The following is a 15,528-nucleotide window of genomic DNA, read 5'->3' as shown; positions in this document are numbered from 1 at the left end:
CACCTTGGAGATATCGGCGGGGGGAAAGGGAAGGGTGAGAGCTCCGAGCCGGGAGCCCAATCCGCGCAGCAAAGAGCGGCTGCAGCGTGATTTTTGGCATTCCACCTTAACAGCAAAGCCGGCGCTGGGGAGGAGAGCGGGGCTGCCAGCCGGGAGCCGGCAGGGCTGCTGCCTGCCCGAACCGAACCGAGCCTCTGCGTGCCGGCCCCGGCAGCGGGGAGAGCCGGGCAGCGCTCCGCAGCATCCCCGCAGCATCCCCGCAGCATCCCCGCAGCATCCCCGCAGCATCCCCGCATCCCTGCGGGGCCATGGCGGAGGCGGGCCCGCGGCGGGGCGGGCGGCCCGCCCGGGATGCGGTAAGGCTCCGGGCCCGCCGTGCTGCGGGCACCGGGACACGGGGACAGCGGGGCAGGCCGGGCAGCCGCGGCACGGCCCGCAGCGCTCGGGCTCCGGCGGCGCGGGGGGAGCCAGCGGCGGCACCCTGCGTGCGGGAGCGGCCGGGCGCTGGGTACCGCTGGGTGTCACTGGTACCGCTGGACATCGCGGGTACCGCTGGTACCGCCGGGGGCCGCTGGTAGCGCTGGGTACTGCTGGTACCGCTGGTGCTGCTGGGTATCGCTGGGTACCCCGGGTACTGCCGGCACCGCTGGTACCGCTGGGTACCACTGGGTATCGCTGGGTATCACCTGGTACCACTGGATTCCGCGGGTCGGGCCGGCACCGCTGGGTATCAGTGGGTATCACTGGGTCGGGCCGGCACCGCTGGGTATCAGTGGGTATCACTGGGTCTGGCACCGCTGGGTATCACTGGGTCTGGCACCGCTGGGTATCAATGGGTATCACTGGGTCTGGCACCGCTGGGTATCAATGGGTTCGGCACCGCTGGGTATCAGTGGGTATCACTGGGTTCGGCACCGCTGGGTATCAGTGGGTATCACTGGGTCTGGCACCGCTGGGTATCAATGGGTTCGGCACCGCTGGGTATCAGTGGGCACCCCGGGTCCGGCCGGCACCGCTGCCCGCGGCGCTCCGCCCGCAGCAGGAACGGCTCCGTCATTGCTCCTACAGGCAGGAAAGCCGCGGCACGGAGCGGGCCCCGCACGGATCCGTGCCCGGGGATGCTGACAGCATCCTCGGGTCAGTCATGCAGCCGGCTCGAGTAAAGGTAGCAGAGCACTTGGGAGTTCGGCTCTGGCTCCGGGGGAAGTGAAAGGCTCGGATTAGCAGTGCTGTGTATCCTGGCGTTTTGTTGCATGACTTTTCCTTTAAGGGGCGGCAGGAAGTCAGTAAGTTCAGCACCTGTATAAGGACTCCCGCCTCAGTCTGCAGTGCTCAGAAAGAAACTTACTGCTGGATAATGCTTTGTTTCTTAAAATTTATTTTATTTTTTTTTAATTTCTTGATTTCCAACCTCATGGATGCCCCAGTGAACTGCAGGGAAGAATAGTGTCTGAAAACGGAGTTGCTGAAATTGGCGGAAATGTTAAAATACCACTAAATGTGTCAGAATGAGATATTCAGTTATTAGGCAGTAACTGTGATCCTTTCAGTGCATGTCCTTTCTTGTGCTTTATTAGCCCAGTTTGTCTGCATTGATTAAATCAGGGCTCTCTGTTGGTTCTAGTTAAATGTGCATTTAAAAGTTGCTGAACTGGCCTCAAGGTGTCCGTGTCTGTCCTGGGAAGGGGGATGTGGTGAGCGGGCTGTGGTCAGTGGGACGGTGAACAGCAGTGAAGTGCTGCCAGCTGCCTGATTCAGTGGGACTGTGCTGGGAGCTTTCTGCCTTTCCTGGTGTGCTGCAGAGGCTTTAGAGGGTTCTTCAGGTGTTTTGTTGCATAACCCCAGGCTTATCAAGCGCACAGGATTCTTTTTAGACTTTCAAAGGATAAGATAAAGCATAAGGCAAGATCCTTTATCCTTTTGTCTTTGCTTTCTTTAATATATTGTGGGAAAGGGTTTTTTGCAGCAGTGCTTCCAGTATCATTAGAGATCAGTTTTTAGGAAACTTATCTACACTTCAGCCCTGAGAAAAACTAAAATTGTTACAATGATTTAAAAAGATACAATCCCTACAGGAATGTTATACTGAGGAATTACTGGTCTATGTGGGTTTTTTTTTTTCCCTAACATTTCATCCTTTCCCTTAAGTCTCTAAGAGGGCACAGGACATGGCTTGTTGGTGTCTGTCTTTCTTACAAGCTTATTTCTTGTGTTCATTTTTTCCCATGCTTGGAATACATTAGCTGTCCTTTGCAAAGCTGTCCTTCCTGTTTTGTAAGTAAGTTTTGTAAGTGCCGACCTTGATCCTGTATGTATAAGATCAGCTGAAAAATCCCCAAATGCTTTCTAAACTGAATGGAAATGCAATCATCTGCCCTGGAAACTGAGGGTGAAACTCAGCTGTTTCACTTTTGAGGTGAAATACCAAGGAGCAGGAGGGATACAATGGCGTGTGTGGGGCTGTCCCTGGGGTGCAGGAGGGCAGTGCTGTGGTGTCCTGGTGTGGAACATCCTGCACTCAGAGGTGTCCCTGGGTGCAGGAGGGCAGTGCTGTGTTCTCCTGGTGTGTGTGTGGTGTAGGACACGTTGGCATCTGCACAGATTGGGCGGAGGGCAGTGTTGTGGTGTCCTGGTTGTGTGTGGTGGGACAGTTGGCACCTGCAGCAGAGGTGTCCCTGGGTGCAGGAGGGCAGTGGCTGTGGTGTGTGGTGTGGAACATTCCTGGTTGGCATCCTGCAGCAGAGGTGTCCCTGGGTGCAGGAGGGCAGTGCTGTGGTGTCCTGGTGTGGAACATCCTGCACTCAGAGGTGTCCCTGGGTGCAGGAGGGCAGTGCTGTGGTGTCCTGGTGTGGAACATCCTGCACTCAGAGGTGTCCCTGGGTGCAGGAGGGCAGTGCTGTGGTGTCCTGGTGTGTGTGTGGTGTGGATCAGGTTGGCATCCTGCAGCAGAGGTGTCCCTGGGTGCAGGAGGGCAGTCCCTGGTGTGTGTGCTGTGGCATCCTGCAGCCAGAGGTGTCCAGGGCCATCCCTGCTCCCAGCCAGGCTGGTCCCTGTGAGCTGGGCTTGTCTCCTGCCCCTGCTCCCCCTCCTGCAGCTTTCCTGTCCTGCCCAGGGGCTCCTGGGGCTGACATTCAAAGCCTGCAGGTTTTCCCATGGGCAGCTGGGTTTGGACGCCCAGGCTGTTCCTCCAGGGACATTGCTCTGCACCCAGAGGGTGCCTGTTGAAAAGGGCTTGAAGGAGAGGCCAAAGCTCCAAGTGCAGCAGGGCCAAAGGGACAGGGGATGAAGGGATAATGATGTCAGACCGAGGGAGGATGAATTTCTGGCTGGCTGTTCTCAAAGACATCCCTGCAGCATTTTCCAGGAGAGGGCCAAGGTAGGAGCCCCAGGTTCACAGGGGAGGCATTCTGTGCTGCCCAGGGCTGGAGCAGGAGCACAGCACCAGGGCCTGGAGCCAGCACCAATGTCTCTGTTATTTGGTGGTTTGCTGTTGTTTCCAGGGCCAAGTCTTTGTCCCTGGCAGCACTCTTGTTGACTTCCAAAGGGTATGAGTTTGTCATTTCATTCACAACCTTTCTTTTTCTGCTCGTACCTAAAATAACAGCAGATCAATATATTGGATTTATGTGGCTTATATGATCCTAAAACTCACTGTCCATTTCTCAGGGAAGCTGTGGGCAGTGGAAACCACAACCTGCCCCTTCCTACACAAGAAAACAGAGTAAATGAGTGACAGTGCAGCTCAGGGATGCCAGAGCTCAGGTGTAAATCCTCTTTTAAACAGCACTAATGTATGTTTGTGGGATGATCTTTGTTTTGAGGGCATGGATGAAGTGCCCTGCAGTGCAAAGTACTCAAACATGTTCATTATTCTCACCCTTGGCGTAGAGGTTACTATCATGTTTCATGGAGGAGGATGCTATAAGGAGGAGAGAAATGTGACCTGGCCTGGCAGGATCTCAGAGCAAATCATGTCTTAATTAACTCAAGGCTTTGCATCATGTGCTTATCCATAATTTAATGATGCAACTTCTACTTTCTTAAAAATTCTTTTTCATTCTCAAGAACCCTTTTCACAGATCTATTTAAAAATGCACCTGCTAACCATATGCTTGAAAAAAGGCTCCAGCAGTGTAGACAGGAAATTCCAAATTCTTGCCACAAATTAAATGTTGCTTGGTAATTACCAAGGACAAGACGAGTGTGCTTCATGCAGTTATGGGATGATTAGCAAGTTTGGCAATAAATTTTGCTTCCTCAATCTGTCATTCCTCTCAATGTTCCAGCCCTCTGCTCCCTGCTGAGTTTTAATTTCACTCCCCAAGTTATAATGATGAACAGTATCTGTATTATTAAAGTTTATAACAAGTGTGCCTCCAAGGAGCAGAGCTGACCTCCTGCCTGCTCCAAAGGGAGGTGGGGCTGGACAGCCCTGCTGCAGTTCCATCCCATTTCTCTGAACCATTCCCAGCATCTGAACCTGCTGCAGTTCCATCCCATTTCTCTGAACCATTCCCAGCATCTCCCTCCTGTTGTATTTGCAGGGATGCCCTGTGGCAGGAGGGAATGATGAATCTGACTCCATGTTCTCAGAAGGCTCATTTATTATTTGATGATACTATAATATATTAATGAATACTAAACTAAACTATATTAAAGAATACAGAAAGGATACTTGGGATACTTGCAGAATACTAAAAAGATAATAATGAAAACTCGTGACTCTCTGCAGAGTCCTGACACAGCTTGGCCCTGATTGGCCAAAGAGTGAAAACAACTCACAGCAGAATGCAGTGGAACAATCACCTGTGGGTAAACAGTCTCCAAACACACTCCAAAGGAGCAAAACACAGGACAAGCAAATGAGATAATTGTTGTTTTCCTTTTCCTCTGAGGCTTCTCAGCTTCCCGGGGAAAAATCCTGGGCAAAGGGATTTTTCAGAAAATGGGAACACCCTCCTGTTTTGAAAATAAGAAAACCTCCTAAAACGGAATGATTCCCCCTGTTTTCAGTGCGTTGGGAGCTGCTGCAGGGGCTGCCACTGCCCAGGGTGAGTGCTGTCTGCGTTTCCTTGCAGGCATCCTTCCCAGGGAACCTGCACTTGGTGATGGTCCTGCGGCCCACAGGCTTCTTCCAGCGCACCTTCACCGACATCGGCTTCCGCTTCAGCCAGGAGGATTTCCTGCTCAAGTTACCGGTATGGAGCAGCCTGGGCATGGCTGTGTGTGCTCAGTGTGTGTGTGTGCACTGCCGTGTGTGCTCAGAGCTGTGTGTGTGCTCAGAGCTGTGTGTGTGCTCAGAGCTGTGTGTGCGCTGCTGTGTGTGCTCAGAGCTGTGTGTGTGCTCAGAGCTGTGTGTGCACTGCTGTGTGTGCTCAGAGCTGTGTGTGTGCACTGCGTGTGTGCTCAGAGCGTTGTCAATCTGTGTGTGCTCAGAGCTGTGTGTGTGCTCAGAGCTGTGTGTGCACTGCCGTGTGTGCTCAGAGCTGTGTGTGCACTGCTGTGTGTGCTCAGAGCTGTGTGTGTGCACTGCTGTGTGTGCTAGCTGTGTGTGTGCTCAGAGCTGTGTGTGCTCAGAGCTGTGTGTGCACTGCTGTGTGTGCTCAGAGCTGTGTGTGTGCTCAGAGCTGTGTGTGCACTGCTGTGTGTGCTCAGAGCCTGGGACAGAGCTGTGTTAAGCCATAAGTGTAAGAAGGAAGCCCTGCTCCAGAACAGGATGTAGAGCAGAGTTTGAGGTGCATCAGGGGACAGGTGTGGGGCAGGAGGGTGACACAGAGGTGACACAGGGCCTGTGTGTGTGTGTGCAGGTGGTGATGCTGAGCTCAGTCAGTGTGGGTCAGTGATGGGGTCAGTGTGGGGCAGGAGGGTGACCCAGGGGTGACCCAGGCCCTGTGTGTGTGCAGGTGGTGATGCTGAGCTCGGTCAGTGACCTGCTGACGTACATCGAGGAGCAGCAGCTGACCCCCGAGCTGGGGGGCACCCTGGAGTACTGCCACAGCGAGTGGGTCATCTTCAGGACGGTGAGTGGGGCTGCCACAGCCAGCTGGGGCTCCCTGGGCAAGGTCTGCAGTCAGGCACTGAGCACTGGGGGGCTGAAAGGAGCCCCCAGAGCCACTGCACCTCCTAGATCAAAGGAGCCAAGGGGTGTTAGGCTTTGATGGGTTTGCAGGAGGATTGGCTCCCTCAGGCTCCCATTGAAACTGCTCCCAAAAGATCTGTCTTTTTAAATCTTTATTAGAATTCCCTTAATGGGAGACACCAAATAGGCTTTTTTGTTAATAATGGTTGCTTAATGTGATTAATATCAGAACTGTGTTTGGAAGCGGGGTAATGACACTGCCTACTGCATACTGACCAAGTGCAGAGAATTTCCAGTTAGGTTTGTTTCTTTCCCTTTGCAAGAACTTTCATATTGCCAGGAGTCAGGAGTTGTGCCTTGCTGTGTGTTTTTGTGCTTCCTGTACACTCATTTTCCTGGGATGCTGTGTCCCAGGTGGTGGCAGGTTGGGTTCCCAGTGGGATGTTCTGTCTGTGTGCCTGGACATCCCAGCCATCTCTCAGAGCTGTTGGGCTGCCCTGGCCCAGCCCAGCCCTGGCTCTTGGAGGAGCTGCAGCACCGCGGTGATCCCCGGGCTGATGGCACTCGCTGTGTCCCTGCAGGCCATAGAGAGCTTTGCCCTGACTGTGAAGGACATTGCCCAGATGTTGCAGTGCTTCGGCACGGAGCTGGCGGAGGCGGAGCTGCCCGAGGACATGTTCTGCATCGAGCGCCTGCTGGCCGTGCGCACCGAGAGGTACCGCCAGCTCAAGGTATGGCTCAGACAGGGTACTGCCAGTCACAGGTATGGCCCAGACAGGGGTACTGCCAGCTCAAGGTATGGCTCAGACAGGGGCACTGCCAGCTCAAGGTATGGCTCAGACAGGGGTACTGCCAGCTCAAGGTATGGCCCAGGGCACTGCCAGTCAAGGTATGGCTCAGACAGGGGCACTGCCAGCTCAAGGTATGGCTCAGACAGGGGTACTGCCAGCTCAAGGTATGGCCCAGGGCACTGCCAGTCAAGGTATGGCTCAGACAGGGGCACCGCCAGCTCAAGGTATGGCTCAGACAGGGTACTGCCAGTCACAGGTACTGCCAGTCAAGGTATGGCTCAGACAGGGTACTGCCAGTCACAGGTACTGCCAGCTCAAGGTATGGCTCAGACAGGGGCACTGCCAGCTCAAGGTATGGCTCAGACAGGGTACTGCCGGTCATAGGTACTGCCAGTCAAGGTATGGCTCAGACAGGGTACTGCCAGTCACAGGTACTGCCAGTCAAGGTATGGCTCAGACAGGGTACTGCCAGTCACAGGTACTGCCAGCTCAAGGTATGGCTCAGACAGGGGCACTGCCAGCTCAAGGTATGGCTCAGACAGGGTACTGCCGGTCATAGGTACTGCCAGTCACAGGTATGGCCCAGACAGGGGTACTGCCAGTCACAGCTACTGCCAGCTCAAGGTATGGCTCAGACAGGGGCACTGCCAGTCACAGGTACCGCCACCTCAAGGTAGGCCCAGACAGGGGCACTGCCAGCTCACGGTATGTTCTGTGAGGCTGAAGAATGAGCTCCTTTGCTTTGTGACAGGTCTCATTTACCTGAGTCAAAGAATTGTATCTATTCTAATTTATAATCATTTGTCATTCATGTGACAGCGAGTTCCCAGAAAGCTGCCTCTAAGAAATACTGAAAATGTCATCCAAGTTGTGCTGTGTGTAGGCATAAATGCATGTGTGCATGTTTAGAAAGTATCATTATAGGTACTGTCAATGGGCCTCCATCTCTTTGGAAATGAAGAGAGTAATATGAAATAGCAGCTACATCTATTGGAACATGACTCAGTGGCTCCAGCTTTGTGCTCAGGACAGTGGTCACAGTGCAGGGGCAGATACCAGCTCCACAGGGTGGGTCAGTGTAAAACCAGCCAGCAGCGCCCACTTTATGGAGAAATAAAAGCATCACGTGTTTTCATTTGCGTAGAAAGCACAGCAGCACTCAGTACAAGCCATCTGTTGCTTTTAATTCCTCATCTATTAATTTCAGATATCAAAACCACTCATTGGCTTTTGTCTGAAGTGAGGTCTGTTGGCTTTTTTCTTTCGTTCCTTCTAAGACCATGAAACACAAAAGCAGATGAGAAACTGTGCGCAGATTGTGGTGACAGCAAGACATGGGATCCTTGTCTCTCTCATGACAGCCCCAGGACTGGTACAGTTGATTCCTGAATTCAAATATTTAATAAATTGGAATAATTTATGTAGCTGTGATGCTGAGCAGAAACCGGCATCAAGCACAATGAAAAAATGACAGAAATTAATTAAACAGCGTAACTAAGAAATTAACCCCATTGATATACTGAACAGAAAAGTCAAGTCACCACCTGTTTGACAGTCAGGCCACTTTGCTTTATGGATAATGACAGGGTTTGAATCCAAGGAGGAGCGTGGCTCTCTGCAGAGTGAGGGGTAAGAGGATAAATGACAGCCCCTGCAGTGTAAAACATGCTGCGCCATTTCTCTGCTGAGTCTCCTGCCTGGGCACTGTCAGGAGATGGGTTTTGCCTTGTGTCCATCCTCAGGGTGTTTCAGGGACAGGGCTGGCCCTGCACTCTGGGAGAGGGGAGGTTCCTGCAGCTGTGCCTGCTCCTGGGGCTGATGCTGTGTTTGGGCTCTGTGAGCTCTCTGGGGCAGGCAGACACTGAACCAAGTCTGGGCTTTCTGAATCCTCTCCCTGAAGAGGTTTTGCCATTGTTTCTCTTGCAGTAGAAACCTGGCCATCTCCTGGGAGGGCTCTCACCCCTCCAGGACCTGGCTCTGCAATGGAACCAGACACAGGTCACTCCTTCAGGGCCTCTGCCACAGCTCATCAGCCACATGTGTTTTCTCCCTCCTCATCTCTGCCTTTGGCCTCTTTTAAAATAGTTGACTCAGTGCACATGTTTGCTTTGGGGCTGAGCCCAGCCAGCACAGAGCACCTCAGCTGGTGCTGGTGAGGACCCCAAGGGTTTAAATTTCCCCTAAAAGAGGTTGTATTGGGAGTGTTGGCTTCGTGTGTAGAGGCTGTACTGAGTGCTGCTGTGTGGGCTCAGTCCTGGCTTTGTTCCCCCATGGGATGCTGCTCTTACAACCTCCTCTCCTGACCTTGGTGGAGAAGCAGAGCCTTCAAGCTGTGGAAGATCTTGCTTGAAGACATGAGCTTGTGGGCAGGTGTGTCACACCAGCCCCACTGCTCACCAGGAGAGAGCTGGGGCCGTGCTGGCCTCCTGAGTCATTCTGTGGCCTGCTGTATTCATGTGTGGCACTTCCCACCCAGCCTGGTGGCCCTTCCATGGCTCAGCCTCGTGCAGCTCCAGGGGTCAATTCCATGTGTAGAGGACTGAAACGTCTGCTGGGAGTGCTTTGGTCTGTTGGGTATTGCTGCTGGTTTCACACAGGGAAACTAAGGCAGGAGAAACACAAAATGCCTTATCCTTACCTCACAATAAGCAGCCTGAATGAGAAATGTTTTGTGTTATACAGGAAGAAATCACGGCAGTCACAAAAGAGGGAAAGTTGCTTTTGAGCAGATTTTGAAGAGCCAGACTCAGGGGAATGCAGTCAGGAGCAGCAGCAGGAGAGGCCTGGGGACTGGGAGACGGTGAATCGGTGAGTGCACTGGGTTCCTAAATCCCCTGGCTTTCAGTGGAAACACTCAAATTGTTGAGGTGTGGATGTGTTCTTTAGGTCACCTATCAAAGACAGAGATAGCAGAATTTTGCTCCATCAGATTGCTGGTGGCTTCTCTCATGACTGACTTGCTCTGATCTTTGTCCCCACTGTCATGAGGAGCAGATGCAGGGCTCTCCCTGCCAGGCCCCCAGGATTTACCCAGATAAATGCAGACAGCAACAACTGCCTCACACAGATGTGTGATCACACTGCTCTGCAGCGCTGATTTCATTAAATCTCTCTCTGAGATCATCTCAAGCCACATGTACATGTCTGTTGACTTCTTCTGAGACCTTGGGTCCCTGTGTAAGTGATCTCTAGGTCTTGTCCATCTCTGCTTGTCCCCTGTTTGCAAATTGTCCCAATCTTGTCCTTTTTCTGTGCCCAAGGTTGCTTGGTCAGCTGCGTGAGATGGAGACTGCTTTTGATGGCTTCTGGGAAAAGCACCAGTTAAAAATGGAACAATATTTACAACTCTGGAAGTTTGAGCAAAGTTTTCAAGAGGTAGGATCAGACGTGCTTCCATTGGCAGAAGGGAGAGGTGGAGATCTGGTGGAGAGAAGTTTTTATGCTTTTCTTTTGAGAGTGTTTAATTTATGCTGCTGTTCCTTGGCTGTGGCAGGGCTGGCCAGCTGGGGAGACGGCTGTGCTTCCTTCCTGAGAGCTAATTTAGGTACCACTGCCCTGCAGTCATGTGCGTTCTGCTGATGGAAGCATCTTGGAATTTAGAAATTAGTTCTTGGACACTAGCTGTGTTATTGGATTTAGCAATCTTAGCTCAAGTGTGATTAATTTTGGGCTCAGACTGCTTTCCTGCCTGTGCTTTGTATCCTTTTGCAGCAATTTTCTTCTCTGTGCCCAGGTCAAGAGTGCCATTGAATTTTTAATGGGGCAGCAGGCGGAGCTGCCCGACACCGGCGACAGCGTCCCCCAGGTGAAGCAGAGGCTCAAGGAGCTGGAGCACTTGGATGGCCTGGCTCAGGTGAGATAACATAGCATGGCTCAGGTGAGATAATATGGCTCAGGTGAGATGATAACATGGCTCAGGTGAGATAATATGGCTCAGGTGAGGTGGCCTGGCTCAGGTGAGGTAGCCTGGCTCAGGTGAGATGATAACATGGCTCAGGTGAGATGATAATATGGCTCAGGTGAGATAATATGGCTCAGGTGAGGTGGCCTGGCTCAGGTGAGGTAGCCTGGCTCAGGTGAGATGATAACATGGCTCAGGTGAGATGATAACATGGCTCAGGTGAGATGGCCTTGCACAGAAGCAGCACCCATGAAACACAGGAGCCATGCTCTGTATTTGTGGTAGGTCTTTGTGAAATCACCTGGCTCTGTAATTTGTTGGTGAGTGCTGCACGAAAGAATTGATTTCATGTCTCTGCTCTGAGCAGCAAGGCTGTGATCACTCTGAAAGCCAGAAACAGGCTGTTTAATTATCAGAGTTAAAATAAATTGCTGAGCCGCCGTGAAAATCCGGAACAGATAAATGTCTGAACGTGGGGGAGGCGTGGGATTTAATGAGCTGGAAGAAGAATTATTTGTATTTTAAGTGCTTTAGCTATGCTAAGAGGCAGAAACTTGTTACCAGGCACATGGAGTTGCAAAAAAGTTGTATCCTGCCATGTCTGTGACTTGAACATAACACATGGGTGAAGGCCAAGGGATGCAGGGGAAAGAAGAGTGAAGAGAAATGATTCACAGGAGCCCAGCTAAGGCTGTGACCTTTGCAAGGGGATGTGCTGGGCACCTGGGCCAGGGTCAGCAGAGAAATCCTGAGGGATCTGGGCACAGAAGAGTTCCAAAGAGAGGTCAGAGGCTTGCTGGCCATTTGGAAGAAATGTTTGTGAGAGAGGGAGGAGGATCAAAAAGCCAGGCAGGCAGGGAGCAGCAGCAAAGCCATCCCAGTGGAAAGCCTTCCCAGTTCCTCCCAGCCCTGGAGAAACCAGAACCAGTACACTGACTGAGGTGTGCAGAAAAGCTCCTGTGTTCTTGGCATCAAGATAAACCTTAACTACTGCAGTTCCCTTTGATGAGAGCTGGGATGCTTGGGAGCATGGTGGGCCTGAACTGGAATCAGCTGCAGTTTACTCAGGCTGTGGCTCCTGGAGGGGCAGTGGTGCTCTGCCAGCAGGTGCTCACAGCCTTGCTGCTTTGGTGAAATGCTGTTTTCTGCTTCATCCTCTGTATGGATGGAAAGGTTTTTCTCCCCACCTGGTGGGTACCATTTTATGCTGTGCAAGCCACCCCCGCTGGCTACCCCTAATGGCAGCCATCCCCAAGAGTGGCTGTGTTACAGTAACTTTGAGCCAGGTCTAACAAGCTCTGGGAGGTCTATAACACACCCAAGATAGCTCAGCTACCCTTGGAGGCATAAAAATCAGCAGGATGGCTTCTGTGGCAGTGTTGGAAACAAAAAGGTTTAATAAAAGGTAAAATAACAAACAGAAATACCGAGCCAGGTGCAAGAGGTCCTTGCTCCTGGTAAAACATCTCACAAAAGCCACTCATTTCTTGGTTCTCTTCTTTTCCTACTTAATTGCCATGGGGGGACTTTTTGGCCTTCTGTCCAATTGGCCATCCTTAAGTTTGAGGTGAAGTCCCTCAGGTCCTATGAGGTGTCTTTTCACTAAACAGAGGACAGAAACTTCTGGGCTTATTTCCTTTTAAGGGGACAAAGGATAATTTTGTCACTCCATCAGCAAAGAGCTCACTCCTACCTGGCTGAGCCCCGGTGAGCTGGGAGGGCACGCTGGTGCGTGGGCGCTTGGGCACCATTTCTGCGTGCCAACCTGGGCTCTCCCCTTCCTGCAGGAGCTGATAGGGAAGGCTCAGGTGGTGATCCTGCACGGGCACCAGCTGGCAGCCAACCACCACTACGCCCTGAACCTGATCTGCCAGCAGTGCAACGAGCTGCGGCACCACTGCGACCTCCTGGCTGAGCACGGCAAGCGGAAGCAGCTGCGCCTGCAGAGGACCTTGGAGCTGCACACCCGCCTCCAGCAGGTACAGTTCAGACACAGGGCTCCGAGGAGATGGTTGGTCAGCCTCTCCATGGGGCTAGCCTCTCTTCTTGGCTGGACACATCTGGAATTGCAGCTTTTATTCACAGTTAATGGTAGGGAGGTGTTCCCCGGAGGCTGGAGGAGCCCCTTGGCTGGGGAGTCAGCAAACAGGCACCTCCTGCTGCTGTGAGGGCAGCAGAAAGAGTGGGCATCTCCACAGAGCACCAAGCTCAGCTGCTGTTCTTGGTGGTGCTTTCATGCTACATCCATGTCTTCATTGACTTTGGGGTTTTCCTGCCCAGTGTGACAGAGGTGATGCTCTCACATAACTCCTGCCCCTTTTTCTGAGGGGTTTATTAAGAATGAACATGGCTGAGTGTGAAATGAGGTGACAGATTGGTAGATAGGCACAGCTGCTGTGTGCTAGCATGGAAGTGGAGTCATGTGGCTCCAACGCTCTTTGATATCTTAATCAGCATCAAATATTCATTTAGGGAAATTCAGACTAATTAGGCCAGAAGGCACACGGCTGTAATGTGCTTGAGGCCAATTAAGAGAAACAGTGGATTTTGACCCTGTTTTCCATTTCCCTGTTTTGGGAACTGGGGAGCTCCTTTTTCCTCTCTGTGTGCTCCACTTCAGCCCTGTGCTGGTCTGTGGGACACAGTTCCCTGGCAGCCTCTCAGCTGCAGGGCAGGGGCCTCTCCTGGGCTCCCTGCAGGCCTGGCTGCTGCCTGGGGTCTGGTTTGGAGCACAGCATGGTCCTGCTCTCCATGTCTCCTGTCCTGTTCACAGCACTGGAAATTATCTGTTGTTCTTGGCTGGAGCATCCTCTCAGCCCTGTGCACCCCTGAGTGTGTGAGTGCCAGTGTCACACTCACCTGAGTGTGTGAGTGCCAGTGTCACACACAGCTCAGTGTGTGAGTGCCAGTGTCACACACAGCCCTGAGTGTGTGAGTGCCAGTGTCACACACAGCTCAGTGTGTGAGTGCCAGTGAGTGTCACACACAGCCCGAGTGTGTGAGTGCCAGTGTCACACACACGGGTGGGGAGTGCCAGTGTCACACACAGCTCAGTGTGTGAGTGCCAGTGTCACACACAGCCCTGAGTGTGTGAGTGCCAGTGTCACACACCTGAGTGTGTGAGTGCCAGTGTCACACACAGCCCTGAGTGTGTGAGTGCCAGTGTCACACACAGCTCAGTGTGTGAGTGCCAGTGTCACACTCACCTGAGTGTGTGAGTGCCAGTGTCACACACAGCCCTGAGTGTGTGAGTGCCAGTGTCACACACAGCCCTGAGTGTGTGAGTGCCAGTGTCACACACAGCTGAGTGTGTGAGTGCCAGTGTCACACACAGCCCTGAGTGTGTGAGTGCCAGTGTCACACACAGTGCCAGTGTCACACTCACCTGAGTGTGTGAGTGCCAGTGTCACACACCCCTGAGTGTGTGAGTGCCAGTGTCACACACAGCCCTGAGTGTGTGAGTGCCAGTGTCACACACCCCTGAGTGTGTGAGTGCCAGTGTCACACACAGCTCAGTGTGTGAGTGCCAGTGTCACACACAGCCAGTACACCCTGAGTGTGTGAGTGCCAGTGCACAAGCGCCATGCCCCAGTTCAGTGTCACACACTGAGTGTGTGAGTGCCAGAGCCACACACAACAAGTTTAGAAATCAGGCCAAGCCTGCCAGTTCAGGGTGCACTGAGCCACCTGTAGGCTCCGAAGTGCCCACTTCAGCTCTCCCAGCTGGGGAGATGAACACCTGCTTATCCCTGGGGTCAGCTGTGCACCAGTACCCCCATGGCAGGTGCAGCCCTGATTTTAGCCAGCTACAGCTTGGCTGGGTCTGCTGAGGGCTGCAGTCACCTCACAGAAAAAACCTTTGTGCTTTCTGATGGAGCCCCAGCAAGTGCTGAGCTCTCTGGGAGTGCTGCTGGCTGCACCCAGAGCCACTCAGTGATGTTCTCATGAGAGCCTCGTGCCAGTGGGGTACTGGAGGGTCTCACTCCCTGTGCTGTCCCCAGGCCCTGCAGTGCTGTGATGAAGGTGCCTACCTGCTCGCCAACCAGCAGATGGACAAGTGCCAGTCTAAAGAAGGCGCCCAGAAAGCACTCCAGGACATAGAAAGATTTCTTGAAAGCTCTTCATCCTACTTGAACTATGATCCCCAAGCCCTGCAGGCCGATTTTGAGTCGGTTTTGACACCTGAGCTGAAGGTAAGCAGTTCCCCAGGAGCGAGGAGCAGGGCTGGGGCGTGTGGCAGTGCTGGCACCGTGGCAGCCCTGTGCCAGCTCGGGGTGAGCTGGTGCTGGCTGTGGCTCTCCTGGCTCTCTGCTCTGGGTCAGGGTGAGCTGGTGCTGACTGTGGCACCCTGGCAGCCCTGTACCAGGTCAGGGTGAGCTGATGCTGACTCTGTCTCTCCTGGCTCTCTGCAGGGCCAGCTGCAGGCGGTGCAGGGGAAGCTGGACAGCGTGCGCAGCATGTTTGAGAGCAGGCAGTGCTGCTTCAGGAGGCTGCTGGACAAGCACGTGCGGCCCGTGCAGCTCGTGGCTCCTCGGCCAGAGACCCCACCCCGGGCCAAGTCACCCCTGTTCTCTCCTAAGCACGGTAAAACATCCTGCACTTACGACTTTCAGCTGGTAACTTTGCTGTGAGGCAGGAAGAGAAAGGCTTAGGATGGTTTTGAGAGGCTAACTAAACCTTGCTGGCAGAGATAGAGTTATTGAGAGTGTTGAATACATATCAGGTGATTTATGAACTTCCCAGTGTTTGTGCTCCCA

The 15,528-nt window shown here is 53.0% G+C and overlaps 1 protein-coding gene across 1 annotated transcript in view; it reads left to right on the top strand.

Moving 5' to 3' along the window:
• Window positions 1-15,528, top strand: part of MCF2 (MCF.2 cell line derived transforming sequence) — a 52,982-nt gene that overhangs the window by 19,234 nt on the left and 18,220 nt on the right. The window contains 10 exon segments of the mRNA XM_030967467.1: window positions 5,079-5,198; window positions 5,904-6,020; window positions 6,661-6,810; window positions 9,553-9,597; window positions 9,599-9,678; window positions 10,131-10,245; window positions 10,604-10,723; window positions 12,559-12,750; window positions 14,773-14,964; window positions 15,184-15,355. Of these exon segments, the coding sequence (XP_030823327.1) occupies window positions 5,079-5,198; window positions 5,904-6,020; window positions 6,661-6,810; window positions 9,553-9,597; window positions 9,599-9,678; window positions 10,131-10,245; window positions 10,604-10,723; window positions 12,559-12,750; window positions 14,773-14,964; window positions 15,184-15,355 (1,303 nt within the window).

The sequence above is a fragment of the Camarhynchus parvulus genome, chromosome 4A (genome assembly GCF_901933205.1).
Source record: "Camarhynchus parvulus chromosome 4A, STF_HiC, whole genome shotgun sequence".
Lineage (NCBI taxonomy): Eukaryota > Metazoa > Chordata > Aves > Passeriformes > Thraupidae > Camarhynchus > Camarhynchus parvulus.
The sequence above is the reverse complement of the archived record's forward strand: the minus strand, read 5'-3'. Positions and strand labels throughout refer to the sequence as shown.